This window comes from Melospiza melodia, chromosome 18 (assembly GCF_035770615.1).
Source record: "Melospiza melodia melodia isolate bMelMel2 chromosome 18, bMelMel2.pri, whole genome shotgun sequence".
In the NCBI taxonomy this organism is placed as follows: Eukaryota; Metazoa; Chordata; class Aves; order Passeriformes; family Passerellidae; genus Melospiza; species Melospiza melodia.
The window spans coordinates 6963187-6980268 of NC_086211.1; the positions used below are offsets into that span (position 1 = coordinate 6963187).

General features: G+C 40.9%; 2 protein-coding genes across 2 annotated transcripts; one reads left to right on the top strand and one right to left on the bottom strand.

The window, feature by feature from the left end:
* The first annotated feature begins 173 nt into the window (after window positions 1-173).
* AIMP2 (aminoacyl tRNA synthetase complex interacting multifunctional protein 2) lies at window positions 174-3600 on the top strand. The gene is made up of 4 exons (XM_063171862.1): window positions 174-328; window positions 1839-2045; window positions 2364-2595; window positions 3079-3600. Exons 1-4 carry the CDS (start codon window positions 206-208, stop codon window positions 3462-3464), a joined length of 948 nt encoding a protein of 315 aa, XP_063027932.1. The 5' UTR covers window positions 174-205; the 3' UTR covers window positions 3465-3600.
* Window positions 3601-3771: 171 nt separating this feature from the next.
* On the bottom strand, window positions 3772-17049 carry EIF2AK1 (eukaryotic translation initiation factor 2 alpha kinase 1). Its single transcript, XM_063171861.1, is given in 17 exon segments — window positions 3772-3971; window positions 4445-4678; window positions 5054-5133; window positions 5248-5368; window positions 7038-7144; window positions 8597-8708; window positions 9781-10168; window positions 10453-10503; window positions 12125-12225; window positions 12592-12672; window positions 13334-13433; window positions 13895-13926; window positions 14560-14696; window positions 15910-16068; window positions 16499-16583; window positions 16586-16995; window positions 16998-17049. Coding segments are annotated over 17 exon segments (2373 nt in total). The 3' UTR covers window positions 3772-3848.
* Window positions 17050-17082: the final 33 nt, after the last annotated feature.

The following is a 17082-nucleotide window of genomic DNA, read 5'->3' on the forward strand; positions in this document are numbered from 1 at the left end:
CTCCCGGCCCGGCGGCGCAACCCCGCCCACCATCCTGTGGGGACGCGCTCCGCAGCTCAGCGCCGGCCAATAGCAGGAGGCCGTAAGGGCGAACCCGTATTCCATTGGGTGTCACGCGTGTCAATCACGAGCCGCTCCACCAATGGGCGCGGGGGCGGGCGGGCCGGCGGCGGCGGAGCGGGCGTGCGGCGGGCCGGGAGCCGCCATGCCCGCGATGTACAAGGTGCGGCCGCTGCACAGCGCGGCGGTGCTGGCGGAGCACCTGCCCAGCTGCATGTACCCCCTGCCCAACCTGCACCGCGCCCCCGGCACCGCCGCGCCGCCGCAGGTACGAGCGAGGGGTGGGCGGAAGGACCTGCTTGGGCTGGGGCCCGCGGTGCTCGCTCTGGCCAGGTCAGGCATGCCGCCGCTGGGCCGGTGTTCCCTCTGGTGAGAGCCCCAGCTCCGGTATGAACCGGGAGGAGCCTGCGGTGCCGGACAGCTCCCGGGACCGAGTCCCACTGCCTCAGCCCCCAGAAGGGGCCCTGGCTCCGGCTCGCCGTAAAGCGGCGGGTCCGAGGGTTAAATAAAATCAGCGTTTTCAATAATTTCTCTGTAGTGTCTTTAAATCCTTCCGCAGTTCTCATTTTAACTTTCCTGGGCTCTCGCGTGTGTCTCTGTGGCGGTTTTTGTGTTTGAATGGCCGTGCTGAGCACCCTGCCGGCCCGGAGAGCGCCCAGCAGGCCTCGCTCCGTCCTGCTGCATCATCGCCCTGCTGCCTCAGCTCGGGTTCCAGCCAGATGCACTCCCTCAGCCTCAGCTTCTAGTTTCAGTTTCTTTCGCCTTAAATAAGGCAAAAACGCCAAATACTGTGTTACATAGGTTTAACTGAGCAGCGTCTCTCCAGTGCCAGGAGTGCTTGGCATTCTCACAGGCCACTTGTGGCCATCCTGGATTTGCCGTGCCCTCACCCAGCTCGATGGTGGAGACACTGAGGAGGAGAAACTTTGGGGCAGAACTTAACAGAAATGCTAATGAAATGCCTTCCCATTGCTAAGGATAGAATTGTGTACAACTAAATAATGGCCACTTAAGAGGTCTTCCCTTGTCTTTGAGAATATTATGTTAAATGGATATAAAGATTTTACTTGGATACCTTGTTTAGCTCTTCATCCATGATAATTTGGGTTTGTTTAATCCTTATTCAGGATGCTTAGAAATAGGTTATTTGAAAATTTTTCTTTAATATTATTTTAAGCTAGTAGACTTAAAACCTGCCACAGGAATATATTTTTCATCCTCTCTTAAAAGAGATCGTAAGATGAGATGCTTGTGAGGTAATACAGATTAAAAGCTGCATTGGTATTAACATGTAAAGCCCAAGGTCTTTTTTGTCCACTGTAATTTATATTCTCTGAAACAAAGACTGAATCCATCCATCTAAACTTGCAGGGCTTTTTACTTTCATTAACTACCTGATTTGTCAAAAAGTTTCCTTGTTTGGCCACTGTACCACAGACTTACCAACTTTGCTCTTCTGGGCTGAGAACCTGACAAGCTGTCTTTGATTTTTCAGTCATCGTTCAGCACTTCACTGCCAACTCTTTGTCTGATTTTGACTGTGTTACAGAATTTGCTGTAATGGTTTAGAAGCATCTATTAAGCAGGAAGATCTCAGAAATTTATTAAATATGCCATTTCACCGTACTCATACAGACAAGAGACTACTGATAGACATAAACCCATGGTCTGGCTGGTTGTAGGTGTTTAGTCTTTCAAAACTTAACCTTAAGTGAGCTGTAGACTATTCACTGAGTTGAGTGAATGTCTACATGGCCTTGCTTTTTCCTCTCCTGTAGGAGGAGGTTGACCCATCACTTCAAGCACTTGAATCCCGCCAGGAAGAGATTCTGAAGCGCTTGTATGAACTCAAGAGTGCTGTGGATGGACTCTCCAAGATGATACAAACCCCAGATGCTGACTTCGATGTAACAAATATCATTCAAACTGATCAATCTTCTCCTTTGTCAACAAATGGAGCAGATTTAGATCTGATGCTTGGAAAGGTGAGTTTAGTTGAGCAGCTACATTGGCGCTTTCTCAACATTCCATTTTCAGGGCTGGAAGGGGGCATTAAAACCTGGGACATTCAGAACTCAGTACACAACCTACAATTACCATTTAATTACATGTTAAGGAAGGAGGATGTTTAAAGGTTTAAACAAGTTTTAAATGTCCAAGCTTGAATTTATTTACTTTAATATCATTAGAATTTCAGGTATACACGTGCATGATTTTGTACATTTTGGTGTCAAATGAAAGCAGTAGTTATGAGTATGACCTGGAATGTGTCTTACCTGCTGAATGTTTTACTTTCCATTCAGGATTATGGAGCCCTGAAAGATGTTGTCATCAATGCAAATCCTTCTCTACCTCCACTGTCACTGTTAGTGATCCACAGTCTGCTTTGTGAACGGTACAAAATATTATCAGCTGTTCACACACATTCATCAGTGAAAAGTGTGCCAGAAAACCTCTTGAAATGCTTTGGAGAGCAGACTAAGAAGCAGCCACGTCATGAGTATCAGTTGGGCTTTACTCTGATTTGGAAAGATGGTAAGAAGGAAATTTGTAGATCAATATTTTACAATAGAAGAGAACATGAAAGTTGTGCTATAAACCCTCGCACAGAGATGCCTCGTTGTCCCTGTGCTGGCATATGGTGGATATGAAGAAGCAGGAAACATTTTTGTTCTCTTTTCATAGCTCTGAACCATGCTGGGCCAGAAGAGAAAGATTCTTGTTCATAGTAACTGCTGTTAAAATACACATGGCATTGACAGGGTTGTTTGTACCCTCAGGTTTGGGGGGGCTTTTTCATGTTTTTTAGTTTCTACAAATAAGGTAACTAGAAATTATGGGGGAGATTTGGCTGAATTTTTAAAAAAGAGATCTCTTTATCCCACAGGACTGAGAACTGTTCATCAGGTTAATATTAAAAGTTGTGCTGGCATCACAAATGTTCATCATGGAATTACTGTTCTAGTTAATTTCTTTATCATGTTGGATTCACTTTTTTTTCCCTTCTGTTAATTTCAGTTCCCAAACCCCAGATGAAGTTCAGCATTCAAACCATGTGCCCCATAGAAGGAGAGGGGAACATCGCTCGATTCCTCTTTTCCCTGTTTGGGCAGAAGTACAACGCAGTTACCTCGACTCTGATCGACAGCTGGGTGGACACAGCCATGTTCCAGCTGCAAGAAGGCAGCAGCAAGGAGAGGGGAGCAGTGCTGCGCTCCATGAACGCCGCCCTGGGCAAGAGCCCCTGGCTGGTGGGCACTGAACTGACGCTGGCCGACGTGGTGGCGTGGAGCGCGCTGCAGCAGACGGGCACTGCCAGCAGCGCCCCGGCCAACGTGCAGAAGTGGATCAAGTCCTGTGAGAATCTGGCACCTTTCAGCTCTGTGATGAAGCTACTCAAGTGAGCCCCTACCCTTCACAATCATGTTGTTTTAATCTTACTCCACCTGGTGTCTGCTGTAATGTTTGAGTCCTTTCTGAGATGTATTTTAGTTATTACAGTTGGACAGAATCCTAAAATAATAAAAGCATTACAGCTGCCTTTTGGGTGTGACCTTCCTTTTTTGTAACTCTTGTGTAACACGTTTGTTCAATGTCTACGGTATACAGCCTGTGCTCTTGGTTTTTCCACTGCAAGTGATTCTTTTCTCAGGAGCCTTTGGGCGAGGCAAAAGGATAAATACCTTTTAAGAACAGACAGCCAAATGAAAATGCATTCAAGTATTTTATGTAAAAAAAGAAACATTTTATATAACTTAACACACAATCAAGGATAGTTCTTCCTGTACTTAAACAGGAGAGCCTTGTCTTGTTTGTTCATCTTGCTCTTCAGAAAGCTGTCTTATTGTCTCCCTCAGCTTCTCTATTTCTTCTTCTTGCTGTCTCACCTTCTGCTGGAGGTTAGAAATAACCTGAAAATGAGAGTCAGTTTACTTCATTTATAGCTAAACAAGGATATAAAGCCTTATTGCCCTACTTGAATTGTGCTTGCAATCCACTACAGACACTGTGCAGCAGCACTCAGCTATTCTACATTCAAGTGACTATAACTTAAATCCATAAAGCAGTGGGGCATGGAAAAGGAAAAATTATTAGAAGAATCTGCAGATGTGATGAAAAGCTTTGAAAGCTTTTCTGACCTATAAAAATGCCTCTCAACTGTACAGTCTTCAGAAAGTTGCCTAAAGTTAATGACCAGCTATCTCATTGCAAAGACACCAGAAATAATACAGTGGCCTAAATACTGTAATCAGAAAAAGAGTCTTAAGAGGAACGTGTGATTAAGTTCAAAGCCAAACACATGTAATGCAGGCAGGGATACAAAGGGCATTTTCTTTTTCTGTTGCTTTAGGCTGGAGGGGTTGGGGTTGCTGGCACACATTACCTGGTCTGTGGTGTGGAAGAGTTCACTGTCCCGAAGCTGAGCCGCCGTCGGGCGTTCTGTAGCTCTTGGACTGGTGAGGAGTTTCACATACTTGGCCTGAGTGGGCCATTTCTTGTAGAAAGTGTGAGGAATTTGGCAAGTCCTTAAATGTGTAAGGACTTCTGTTCTTTCCATTTCTGTTCCAAATGGTTGGAAGAGTTCTAGCAGGACAACACCCAAGCTGTACATGTCTGACTGTTAACGGGGGGAAGAGAAAGTTCTGGGATAACTGCAGTTTTAACTTAGTGGGCTTCTTTTTCTTATAAAATCATTTTATGAAAAAGTTTCACAACAGTGAAGTTTCATGATTATATGAAGAGCATCATGACACTTCTAAACACAAATTCAAATCTGTATATTATTATATTATTTACTATGTTATCAGCATAGCAAAAAAAAAGTTTTGCTTTAACTGCAAACAAGAACGGAAGTTGAAATCCATGTTTCAAGAAAAACACTAGGAGTGACAGTAGGAGGAATGTTTATGTATTTGCCAATTGAAAGGTTTGATTTATTTCTATTATCTAGCATGTTAATAGAGAAAAGAAGAAACAAAACAAAGTTCTCTACCTTGAAATCATAGTGAGATCCCTGCAGCTGTTCTGGTGAGGCATAGAGGCACGTCCCCACTCCTGACGTATGTGTCAGTCCTTTGAAAGGCAATTGAGACTTAGCAAGTGTTGTTACCCTTGCAAGTAAGAGTTTAATGATTTTAATACCATAGAAACTTAAACACTGAAAGCCGTGACACTTTCTTCTCTTACCATTTATCCGTTCTGTCTGAAACTCCTGGTCTGCATCATCCCAAAGAAGGTCTTTGCAGGCTAATCCAAAGTCACCTATTTTTACCTGATGATCTGATCCATGTAGAAAGATATTTCTAGGCTGCAAATGAAGACAGAATACAATTTAGAAACATGTCTATATAAAGAATTACAAAATTTCAGCTGTTTCAAAGTCTGTAAATCCAGCGTTTCACAGGTATAAGATGACTACCATTTTTGAGTAGTGGGAGAGAAAAAATAGTTATTGCTGATACCAAATCATGTGTTAGCAACCCCGTTTGGGCCAAAAAGCCACATATCTGGAACAAGGAAAAAAAGGAGGAAAAGCAAAGCAGAAAAAAACCAAGATTTAGTGAAAATATTAAGTACATTTTTTTCCCCAACAGAAATTGGGAAATTTGCAGAACAGGAACAGGCAGAGTGGACAGTAAATTTGACCAACTGATGTAGCAGGAAGGATGACTAAATATCATTGGGCTAGACATAATACAACCCAAAATACACTTTTCTGTATGATAAGCAGCTGCAATATGCTACTTGGTTCTGAGAAGCTGCTAGGAAAAAAAAAAAGCCAAATTATGACAGACTTGAGAGCTCTGACTCAGAAAACTGAAACAGTTTTTATCCATATATTTTGGTTTTAAGATCACGAAGAAGGAGAAATGCAAGCTTTATGTACCTAGAAAAATTCCCCAACTTGTTCAGGTGGCACAAAGGAAATACTTGGTCTTTTATTAGTGTATAAAGGAGATGTGAATAGTTTAACAAGAGATGGGCAATCTCCACTCTTTTCCTTTATTCAGTGCAGATCAAACTTAAAAGATGCAGCACTGTGGAATAAGTTGCTAGGCTTCTCATATCCACTGAAGTAAAAACATATCCAAGACACCCACCCACTGGGCTTCTGTTCTCAGAAATTCACACACTGGAAGACTTTCTTAAAATATTATCCCAGAAATTACAGTCTCTGCTAGGTGTCTGCAAAATCACCATTAGAAGAACATATGAGAACTGGCTCAAACCAGGTCTGCAGTAACTGTATGGAATTGTGGAATTCTTTATGTAACTACCAGACTTTGGACAATAAGGCCAGCAGGATACTAAATGGGGAGGCAAAATGAAAAATTGTTCACCCTGGACCAGTTGACAGAAAAATGAAAATTAATCCAGAGTGAAGACTCTGTGATTTCAAGTAGTTCCAAGCTTCCACATGTGAAGTTTTAATAATCATGATTTCTTCATACAGCTCCTGTATCAGATGCAGAAAACCTGAGTAGGAGGCAAAGTAGGAAAACACACATTCACTTCCTTGCTATTCAGGTCTATCAGTAAGCAAGCAACTAGAAGATATTCTCAAAAGCTAACTGTATGCAGTTAGCAAACTGAAGTGTAGTCAAGGGATTTTGTTAATTTTTGTAATTACCTAAAATATTCTTTTTTTAGGTAATTAAGTTCCTATCCTGATTAAGGAAAGACTGATACAAAAGAAAACCAATCTGACCATGCTTCTTTCTGAAGGAAAATGGCTTCAAAGGAGAAAACACCTCCAGAGCTAAAAATCCACTTGTAAGTCAGTGTAACAGTACTATGCTGATAGTAAGGAAAGCATGGCACTGCTGTAGAGGAGATGATGTATTTTCTCATATGTAACAACTAAATTCTTAAGAGCCCAGGTCATCTCTAATGCAACTGTGAAGCTGCTTTCAATCTCCCATAATGTAAATTGTCTTTGTTTTCTTCAACCTCAAGTAATAATTTGATGAACTTACTTTAATGTCTCGATGCATCACTCCCATGCTGTGGATATAGCAAACTCCTTCCACTACCTCCTGGAAAATCTTCATTGTCCAGGGAACATCCACAAGATGGTATGGACCTTAAAACAAATTATTTCACCTAGTTTTACTGAGTTATGTAAGATTATGGTGGTATTATGGTTGAATTATGTTTATTATGCTGTGGAATCCATTTTTAAGAGAATGAGTGTATTTAAATATGGATTTTGATATGCTTTTCTCAAGATATTATTTTTGAATCAGCCAAAAGTCACTAACATCAAAATTCCATAAAGGGAAGGTCAGGGAACATGAACATATATCCTTCTGAAAAGATTCTTCCAAACCCCATCAGACAGTTATTTGATTATGAATTTAGGAAACTTTTTACTTTCATGAAAGTCCTGACCGAGCATGAAAAATACAGTTCCAGATAAAATCATAATAATTTATGTAGTGACATGCTGTCTGTATTGCTTTACACATTTCTTGTTTTACTCCTAATCCTTCTGCTGCTGTGCTACCCTCTGAAATTCCTCAATCTCCTCTGGCTGTAGCTGTCCTAAATAAACTTAGCACCTCCTTGTTTTGACCATTTTCCACATTACTGTTTTATTAAACTACATTGTCTCCCTGCTCTAATGAGCCATATTTAACATGTCTTTTTGAACACTCACCATTTACTCACATTTGGATTTCTATCTCTTTGTGTCTAACCTATGATAATATTCACCTTTTCCATGAAAAGGTGTGAAAACAGCATTTTGCAAGCTCAAATGCCGTCATAATTCTGTCATTTCCTGGAATATCATCATTTAACTCATGAAAGCTAAAATATTATGATTACAGGAGAGATTAGTGGAAGTCAGCTGACAGTTTACTGGTAAACCTGTCCCTATCAATGAAAACAACAGATTTACCTTAATAGTGATTAAAACCAAGATAAAACATTAATCACACATTTTGTTTTACAACCTGATGTGCATAAACTGCTTTTGTACAACCACCCCAGAGGATGGAACAAGTCTCTACTGCTTTAAGAGCATTGGATTTGTTCTTCCAAATGTCAACACTTGCTGATGACTGCTTGGTAGGAGGGCATGAGAACCCCTGGTCACTCAGAAAAAGTCAATGTTACATTCTTTAACCTATTACAAATTAACCTGTCTGGATCAAATGATATAATTGTATTTTCTGCAGCAGATAAATTAGCCTTTAACCAGCTTTCTGAGAAGCCCCAGATTCTGTCAATAAAAAACTCTGTTCCAAATAAGGAGCATTGCCCAGACACTGATCTCCCCTGGTAAAAACTATGCCTCAGGCATTCAGTCATTCTTTTTTGAAGAGCTGTCTAAAACTCAGGAATTTCAATTCTTTTACCAACATCTATCATGCACAAATTCAATACAAGCTGCTATTCGATTAAGTGAATAAAGAATTTAATAAAGATCTGTATTATAAGCTGCTGAAGTAAAATAAAATTAGATAACTGCACTTCAAATTACAAAAAAAAATTATATGTTTACAATGAATTAGACAGAGATGAATCTTACTAGAAGTGTCCTCTGATCTCTTGTTACATCTTTTATTACGGTCAGCAATCCAGTCCCACAAGGATATTTCACACAACTGCATTTGTATATGAAGCATCAAGTGATACTCCACCTAACAGAAAAATAGTTGTACATAATTTTGCCATTGTAACATGAACAGTATCTCCTCAGTTATTTTCTTTAAAGTAAATAAACCCAAAATTTATTAAATAAAAACAGGTACCATAAGGACATCAAGTATAGTATTAGTAATCTACTGCACTCAAGAAGCAGATGCAACAATGCTATCTAGTTTTGGAGAGTTTTTTTGCTTGTTTCTCAAATTTAACAATTGTTATATGATAAATGCTAACAAAACTGCCAGATGTATCGTTGATATTCAAATTAGAGTTTGAAACCTTCTAGAAATACTAAACAGAGGTTATTCCAGCTTAATCCATATAAAATAGCAGGAAAAAAATCAACTTCTTCATACAGAATTTTATGGAATGACAGAATTGTTTAGGTTGGAAAAGGCCTTTGAGTCCGACTGTTTGATTTATTACCATAAATATACAGCTCAATTTCTGATAATGGACCAGTTCATCTGATAACCTGGACAACTCAAGCAGACACCTTTAAAACTGGGTTTCCTGCAAGAGGGAACTCCAAGTGATAGCAAAAGCTTGAAGCACTCCAGAGCCGGCTTGTTATACAAAACACATCAGTGGTGTGGTATAAATGTCAACAAGGTTTTAGAAGCACAAGTGACTCCCTGCTCAAATCTGCTTTTATCTCCTTCCCATGTACTCCTACACTGCAGGGGCACACATGACATATCAACACACTTTCACCATTAATAGCTGCTTTACCTTTCATTACTAAAAGCTAAAGATTTTCAATTTTGATGAGGCTGTTTAAGTACTACTTTTTATTCATGCAGGTACTTTGAAAGGACTCAAGAGGGCCTAGCACATGGGAAGTTCCTCATAGATGCTGAGCTTTGCCAGCTCCTCTGGTCAGCTTCCTTGCAACGATGTTACCCACATAATAAAATTTGTTTGAACTCTTGGCTCTACTTGCAGTCATTCCATTCTTCTAAATTTATTGTTATAAATAATTCATTTTCTCTGTCTACTGAACTGCTTTAAAAACATCACCAAATTAGACAGCAGATAAGGACACTTAAAGAGAACTGTATTTACCTCAAAGTCTCCACAGAGCGCTACCTCATTTTTGGAGCATCCTTCAGAGCAGGACTTGCTTTCAGAGCTGGACTCACTTTCAGTGCTAGCACCTTGATCCAGACTGGAATGAGGTCCCCATGTTGAATGACTGTCCACATCACTTGATAAACTGTTATCACTATTTACAAAGCCTCCTCGTAGTTCTGTGGATAATTCACCTTTATTTGGTTTCACACACTCTTTGCTATTGCTGTTTGTAAAGTCATTCCTCACATCCATATTCTGCACTGATTCTCTATGCACATTTTTAAGACTGGTACTGTGACAGGACTTCTTTTCTTCTGAGGTAAGGTCAGCAAAGATAATTGAACTATCACTTTCCACACTCTGGATGTGACAGTGATCACTGAAAACAACAAAGGCAGAGAAATTCAAATAAGTACACAGTTTCATACCATCTGTGATACACCATACTGATTTTTTTCCCCAACTGCAAACAGCATTCCCAAGTAAGAGCTCAGCTGCTTCCTCACATAAAACTCCAGGATTACATAACTTCAGTGCAGGCTCCAGCTGATTTAATCCTTTCTACCAGCAGGTATTATGGACAGCTGTCCCAGACAGCAATGGCTCAGACACACAGCTGAAGTTAAAGCTGAATTTGTTACCACTGAGATTAGTAATACTCACTTGCTATTCTTTTGCTCCAAAACCAGTGGCTGCAACTCCATTATTGTTTTACCTGTTGGATGCAAAGATAAATATGGTATTTCATAAAACAAAGAATGTATCCACATATTTACTAAAAATTACCATTTAAGCTAGAGCACCTCACTTAATTTAACGTTGTTACCTGTGGATAGCTCTAGATTATCTCTACTTCTGCTGCTGCAAAAGGGACTTGTTAAGTCTACTAAGAAGCTACCCTAACATGTAATTATTTAATCTTTAAATTAAAAGAAAATATACATTGTACAAAGTCAATAAAAGGGTTGTACTGGGCTTTCATAAATATCTACTTAGACTTGATCTTTCAGAAGTCAGCCTGTTCAAAGCAAGGGTTTACAATGTATAGAATAACACACAGTTAAAGAAGCAGCTCCACAAGGCATCACCCTTCACATCACACTGCTGCTGTTTTGAAGACACTTGATATCTTGGAAATAATTGTCATTAAAATTGTATTTTTACATGAAAAAGCTGTTTCAGGACACAGAAGCAAATACAAAACATCAATCTTGTAAGACAAGAGAAACCATAAAGTACCACAGAAGCTACCTGCAGATTTCATTATGCAATTCCATTACCACCATTAAATACTTATTAAGGACCCCCAGCATTAAACAATTGCTTCCCTTGATTCTCTGGATCATTGGTTAAAAAGTTTTGCCTGTTTTACTCTACTGTCAACTTCCTATGCACTTATGCCTTTTCTTTTGTGCTTATGGCTGGCTGGGCAATAAGTCAGTGACTTAGAAAGCAATAAAGTTATACAGAGCATAACCAAACCTCCCACTAAGAGAGGATCAAAAGATTTAATTGCTAAAGGCATTCCAGGAAAGGACTAGAAAGGGACCAATGGATTAGGGTTACAAAGGGACCAAAGGACAGAGTGTGCAAAGAGCTGAGAACAAAGAACCTGAAGAGAAAAACCAAGAAGAAGGTGTAAAATAACACAAAAGTAGATAAATTCTCAACAGTTACAGACAGTAGCTGATACACAAAAAAATCCAATTGATTTGTCAGTGCAGGACTATGAAACACAATTAATCAAATTTTAAAAGTCTAACTTGGAAAGCAAAATAAAGAGTTTTTGGTGGGGGGGTTATCATTAAGAGTATGTATTTCCAGGTTCTTTCAGTTTTTCTTAGATCTTTTCCAGATCAGAAGAGAAGCATACTGGGTTGCTTATTCCTAGTGTTGTTACATCTCTGAGACTTCACAACACAGTTGCAAATTTGTGGGGTTTTTGTCCTATTCATCACTTTCTCCCCACTATGTGAGGCAGCTCATTCCTCAGCCTTCATCCTTCTCCTCATCAACTCACCACTTCTTGCATTAAAAGGTTTTCACTGATTTCACTGACCTTCACACAACTTTAAATTCCTCCTCATATATTACCACAGGTAAAGCAGATATTTCCACAGTTCCCAATTAATCACTAAGTAACAGATAAATTATTTGGTAAGGAGGGATTGAATGCACAGAAGGACCTGGTGATCACCTGCAATTTCCCTTTCTTTTAGTTCTTTTAAGGAGGGGGAAAAAAATAGTAATTTTATCAGAGAAGTAATGGTCTCCTGAAAATAGCAGTACAGAGGTTGTAAGATGCAAGCAAGAATTACACAATGAGCTGTACTTTCCTTTTGGATGTACTGTTTGAACTTGCTCCATCCAAGCAGTGTGATAGCCTACAATATTGGGATGCTGCAGCCCAGCCAGTACTTTGACTTCTCGGAGCACCTAAAAAGACCAAAAACCCCAGTGTGACACTCCTTTATTTTGTGTGCTTAGTGAAGACAAAAGGTAACAAAAAGTAAGTTTCTTAGAGAGAAAGAGCAGATGAAATTGTTACAGTAACAGAAAAAAAGTGAAAGTTTTAAAACAAATTGATTTTCATCATTGCAGAGATTACCAAATTCAAGTAATTAAACAGTTCTTTTAATGGACTTCAATGTGTCTCATTTAGTTTTTTCTACTAGGTACTGATAGGCTCAAACCCTTGGAAATTCAGAATGCATAAAAACTTGTATTAGCTACATTAATAAACTGGAACAGAATAAGCTACAGAGGAGTTAAAACAGGGACAAAACACAGGAAGAAGAATACCTTCATGCAATCTCTTCTTGTAGCCTTCTTAATTTTGATTTTTTTAATAGCATAGAACTGACCATCTAACTTGTTTCTGACCTGAAAACAATTGCAATAGGAGAAAATTAGATGTTAATGTGCTTAGATTAATTCAATCCTTTTGAACCCACTATTTTCTAAAATTTTACTTCTGCACCCCACTCCTATGGAATATCACCTGTATCAGGGAATTAAACTGGGATTAGGCCCCTGCTGCCATACAGGTCCTGATAATGGCTTAACAAGTCCTCAATAAATATGTGAGACCCCATTTGTCATTTCCACATGGCACATATCTCATAGGGAACCTTGGGCTGCCCATAAACTACAAGTACTTAGTACAATTCAACATTGGCTTGGACAGCTTATGCTCATTTTTTAAAAGCAGCCACAACTGAAGCATTGGGGAGTGCAGACCAATCACTTCTGATGCTGTGTAGAGTCAATATATCATAATAATTCACATGTCAAATAAGGAGCTTTCATTCACTTTAAAAGGGTCAAAATACACAAAGTAAAACATCTGATATATCCTGCTTCTGGCAAACAAAACTCATTGCAACTGAGCAGCTTTTGAAATGAAACACCAACTTTCTTTTAAGGTACAGATTTGCACCTCTTCTATTCAAAAACATTTGGCAGTACAGCTAGAAGAGTAACTCCAAATTCCAACAAAAAACAGATATAAACAGGGTAGTTTTATATGGGAGGTAAAGAATACCTTGTATACTTTGCCATATCCTCCACTTCCTAGCCTTGCAACCTCCTCAAATTCATTCAAGTATCGTGAAGTCTGTGCTTCAAACAGAACTTCTTTTTCCCTAATTGAGAAAAGTTAGGCTGCATTAAACTAAATTACAACTTACAAGTAAGATACAGCTGTACACATGCTAAAAATATTATTCATGTTATGGAAAGAAGAGGAAAGTACTTTCACATTACCATACTGAACCAGCCTGAGTTTCAGTAAATACTGAAACCAGCAGACTGAAGAGCATGCACATGTGCTACAAATCCACACTCTGTTTGAACAGAAGTGTTCAGATTATTTCTTTTACATTGATGCCTGATAAATCTTGTTTTCCTAAACTGTGGCACTGACTGCAAGATTTGTTTTGAAGAACGAATTATCACCACATCATTTTGAGAATTTGGAAAAACCTTTACCATTTTTTCTGTTTCACAGCCAAATATGAAATGTAGTATTATTTAAATTCAGAGTGGAGCAAAGAACTTTAAGGAAGGAGTCAATTTAGTATTTCTACATGCTTTGAATACATACCCAATTGCAAGAGGCTCTCCGTTATCAAGTTCCTATGAAACAACAAAATCCAACATAAAAACATGCCATATAAAAAGAATAACAGGTCTGCTGTGCCAGGGGCATGGACAGCTTCATCAGAACAGAAACTGCAACCTCCTTGGAAGAAAATGAGGTTCTGACAGACATTCACATGCTGCAGAGAGCTTCAACAAATTAAAGTACTATTATCCCACTGGTCATCTGTTAACATATCTCTGCTGGAGAGATTACTGCCCTTTTAGAGTTGTGCTGGCAAACAGGATCAAATATGGGCTCTAAAATGTGCTTAAAACAAAATTAACTAGCTTAGTTCAAGCAGCAAGATAAGCAAACAGGTCTGATTCAGCCTGAAGTACAAGCACACAAACTACACCCTCCACTAATATAAACATGAGAGTGTTAGCAACACCTTGCCTTTGTTTATAAACATTTTAAATTATTACTCTTTAACAAGGTACAAAATATTGATGGCTTCAAAAACTGGTTTGCACCTACAGAACCAGAGCATGCCATTCCAAAGAGCTAAGGAATTATAAAATAATTATAATGTATAATTATAAAAAAGACCCAATCCAATATGAAAAGAATCCCTAAACAAAAGCTCCTTACTGCAGAGGTTGCCAAAGCCATGTAACAAAGCTTACCCCTTTAAGCACTTGTTGATTAGCTGCTTTCATCAGTTCAGTAATGGCTCTGTTGTGCTGCAGTCTTATAGTACTAAATTCATCACAAAAGACAAAAGGAGAGAGTAACCCTGTTCTTGTGAAAGTCTGACGAAGAACTGCACAAAGGAACAGAGAAAAGGACAGAAAAATATTAAATAAAGCCATCCAATAAGACCATGAAAGTTTTAAAACATGAAATCTTATTTGGAATATAACATGACTGAAAAACTGAATAATCCTTCCTACTCTAGTGCTGTTCCTGTACCCTTAGCAATTTAAACTAATTCAAACCAAACTAGAGCTGCTCAATGGGAATCCCTTCACAAAATACAATTATTTGTTGTGTTCCAAGGTCACAACTGCATCTCCCTCTGCCTCCTCGCCTCAGCAGATGAGTTAAACAAACACTTTCATTTTCACTTTCACCCATTCACTTACATTTCACTTTTGGACTGATTTTGATCAGTGAAAAAAGTCAAAGCAGGTTCACAATTATTAGGATGGATTTATAATCAGAAGTGGTAATGTCAAGATTTTCTAATTTCCCTCCAAACTTGTGCACATACTCATAATAGAGAATGAAGTCACTCCCTTACAACACTTCATCTTTTTCATATGGAGTAAAACAACTCTGGCAAACAAACCCTCATAAATCCTGGAGATGGGTGCAACTGTGATGCTATAAATGGCATAAGTTTAACTATGAAAAACACATTACATTTTATTTTCTACAGTCATGTAAAGTAAGGACAAAACCCTTGGATATGCTTTCTTAAATGTACTAAGTGCACGCCTAAATGAACAAAATAGCCATGGTAAGTCATATACCAAGAAGGTATTTTAAAAAATGTGAATTCCTTGAATGATATCAAGAGACTTTATGGCAAAATAAAGAACTTGTAAAGGTATTGACCCAGATTTTTACAGAATATAATTTTGAAATATTTAGTGAAGACTCTACTGCAACTACTTCTTGTAAAATATTTTATTAAATTCCTCTTCTACCAGCATTTTTAGATTACATATAACAGTAACATAATTTACCCTGCTACCCTTCTCATGATGCAACTCACACGATCTAGCTGAAACAGAACTGTCTGATCCTTACATCTACAGCAATATTCTGTTACTGTTTTCAAAAATAAGACACGGTGTCATTGCCAATTTAGTTGATTTAAGCTATTCATCCTCTTCACAGAATCATTCTTGTCTCAGCGGGATGAAACCTACAGCTTTGTATTGGTATTACACTGTAACTCTACTCAGAAGGGTCTGGTACACAGCGCAGTGAGGCAGTTTGAGAGACACGAATGAACTCTTCTTACTGACTTCGGAACAAACCCCTGGAGTGAACGGGGTTGTGTGTGTACATGTGGCAGAGATGCTCCAGCAGTGACACAAGCAGCAGCTGGTTTTGGATGGTCGAAGTGAACTTCACAAATTTTTGCGACCCGTTTGCAACTCGTAGCTCCGCCGGCACATCCGAATCTGGAAGAGGACAGTCAGGCGAATGAACTTTGGCCTCAGTACACACCCATTTACCTAAACATGAAAACAATGTACAGCCACACAGCTTCATCACAACCCCGGCCCACAGAGGCAGCACCCAAGCTGCCAACTGAGCGAGTAGCTTTAAGAGGCCAATTAGGAACATAATTAATTTTTTTAAGTGTGCTCGGAAAGCAGCTACCCGGGGAGGCCGAGGCGCCCCAGCCCGAGGCAGGGGGAGCTCGCACGGCGGCCTCAGGGCAGGGCGCTGCTGAGGGCCTGCCCGCTCTTGCATCACCCCCGCGCCTCAGAGCGCTGGGGAAGGACGGGAAGAGGAAGGCGACGGTTCCATCCTCCTACCCTCCCTGCCAGCCGGGGGAAAGGCGTGATTTCCCCGCTCACCCACAGGGCTGCCGCCGGCCCCGCTTACCGTCAAAGCGCGGCTCCGGGCTCTCCTCAGGGAACTCGATGGCGGGCACCGGCGCCCGCATGGCCGCAGCCCTCCCGCCCCTCATCACATGCCGGACACCGGGATCCCATCCGCCGCGGCCGGCGGGGCCCGCCCGGCCCGCCGTGGGCGGCTCCGGGGGCCGGGCCAGCGTTTATGGCCGCTCTTTGAGCGCGGAGAGATAAAACATGGACTGGAGGGATAGACCCGAGAGGGGAACCTTCGGTCCGAGAGGCGGGGACGGGCGGGCAGGAGCTCGTACCGAAGGTCTGCGGCGGGGAGCGGAGCGTCCCCTCCCCTCCGCACGGGGACCGGCACCGCCCGCAGCCCGCGTGAGCCCCGCGCCCGGACCGGGGGTCGCCGAGCCCCCTCTAGCGGCTCCCGGCCGCGGCACAGGGGCGGTGCCGGTCCCCGTGTGACCCGGAGGCGCTCGCTGCTCCCCCCGCCGCCGCCGCCGCCTCCTCTCCTCCCCCCGCCCGCCTGCCCGGCCGGCGCCGGGCCCCGGATGCAAGAGGCCGGCGGAGGGACGTCATTGTTCCCCGACGGACTGTAACAGTAGGCGGAGC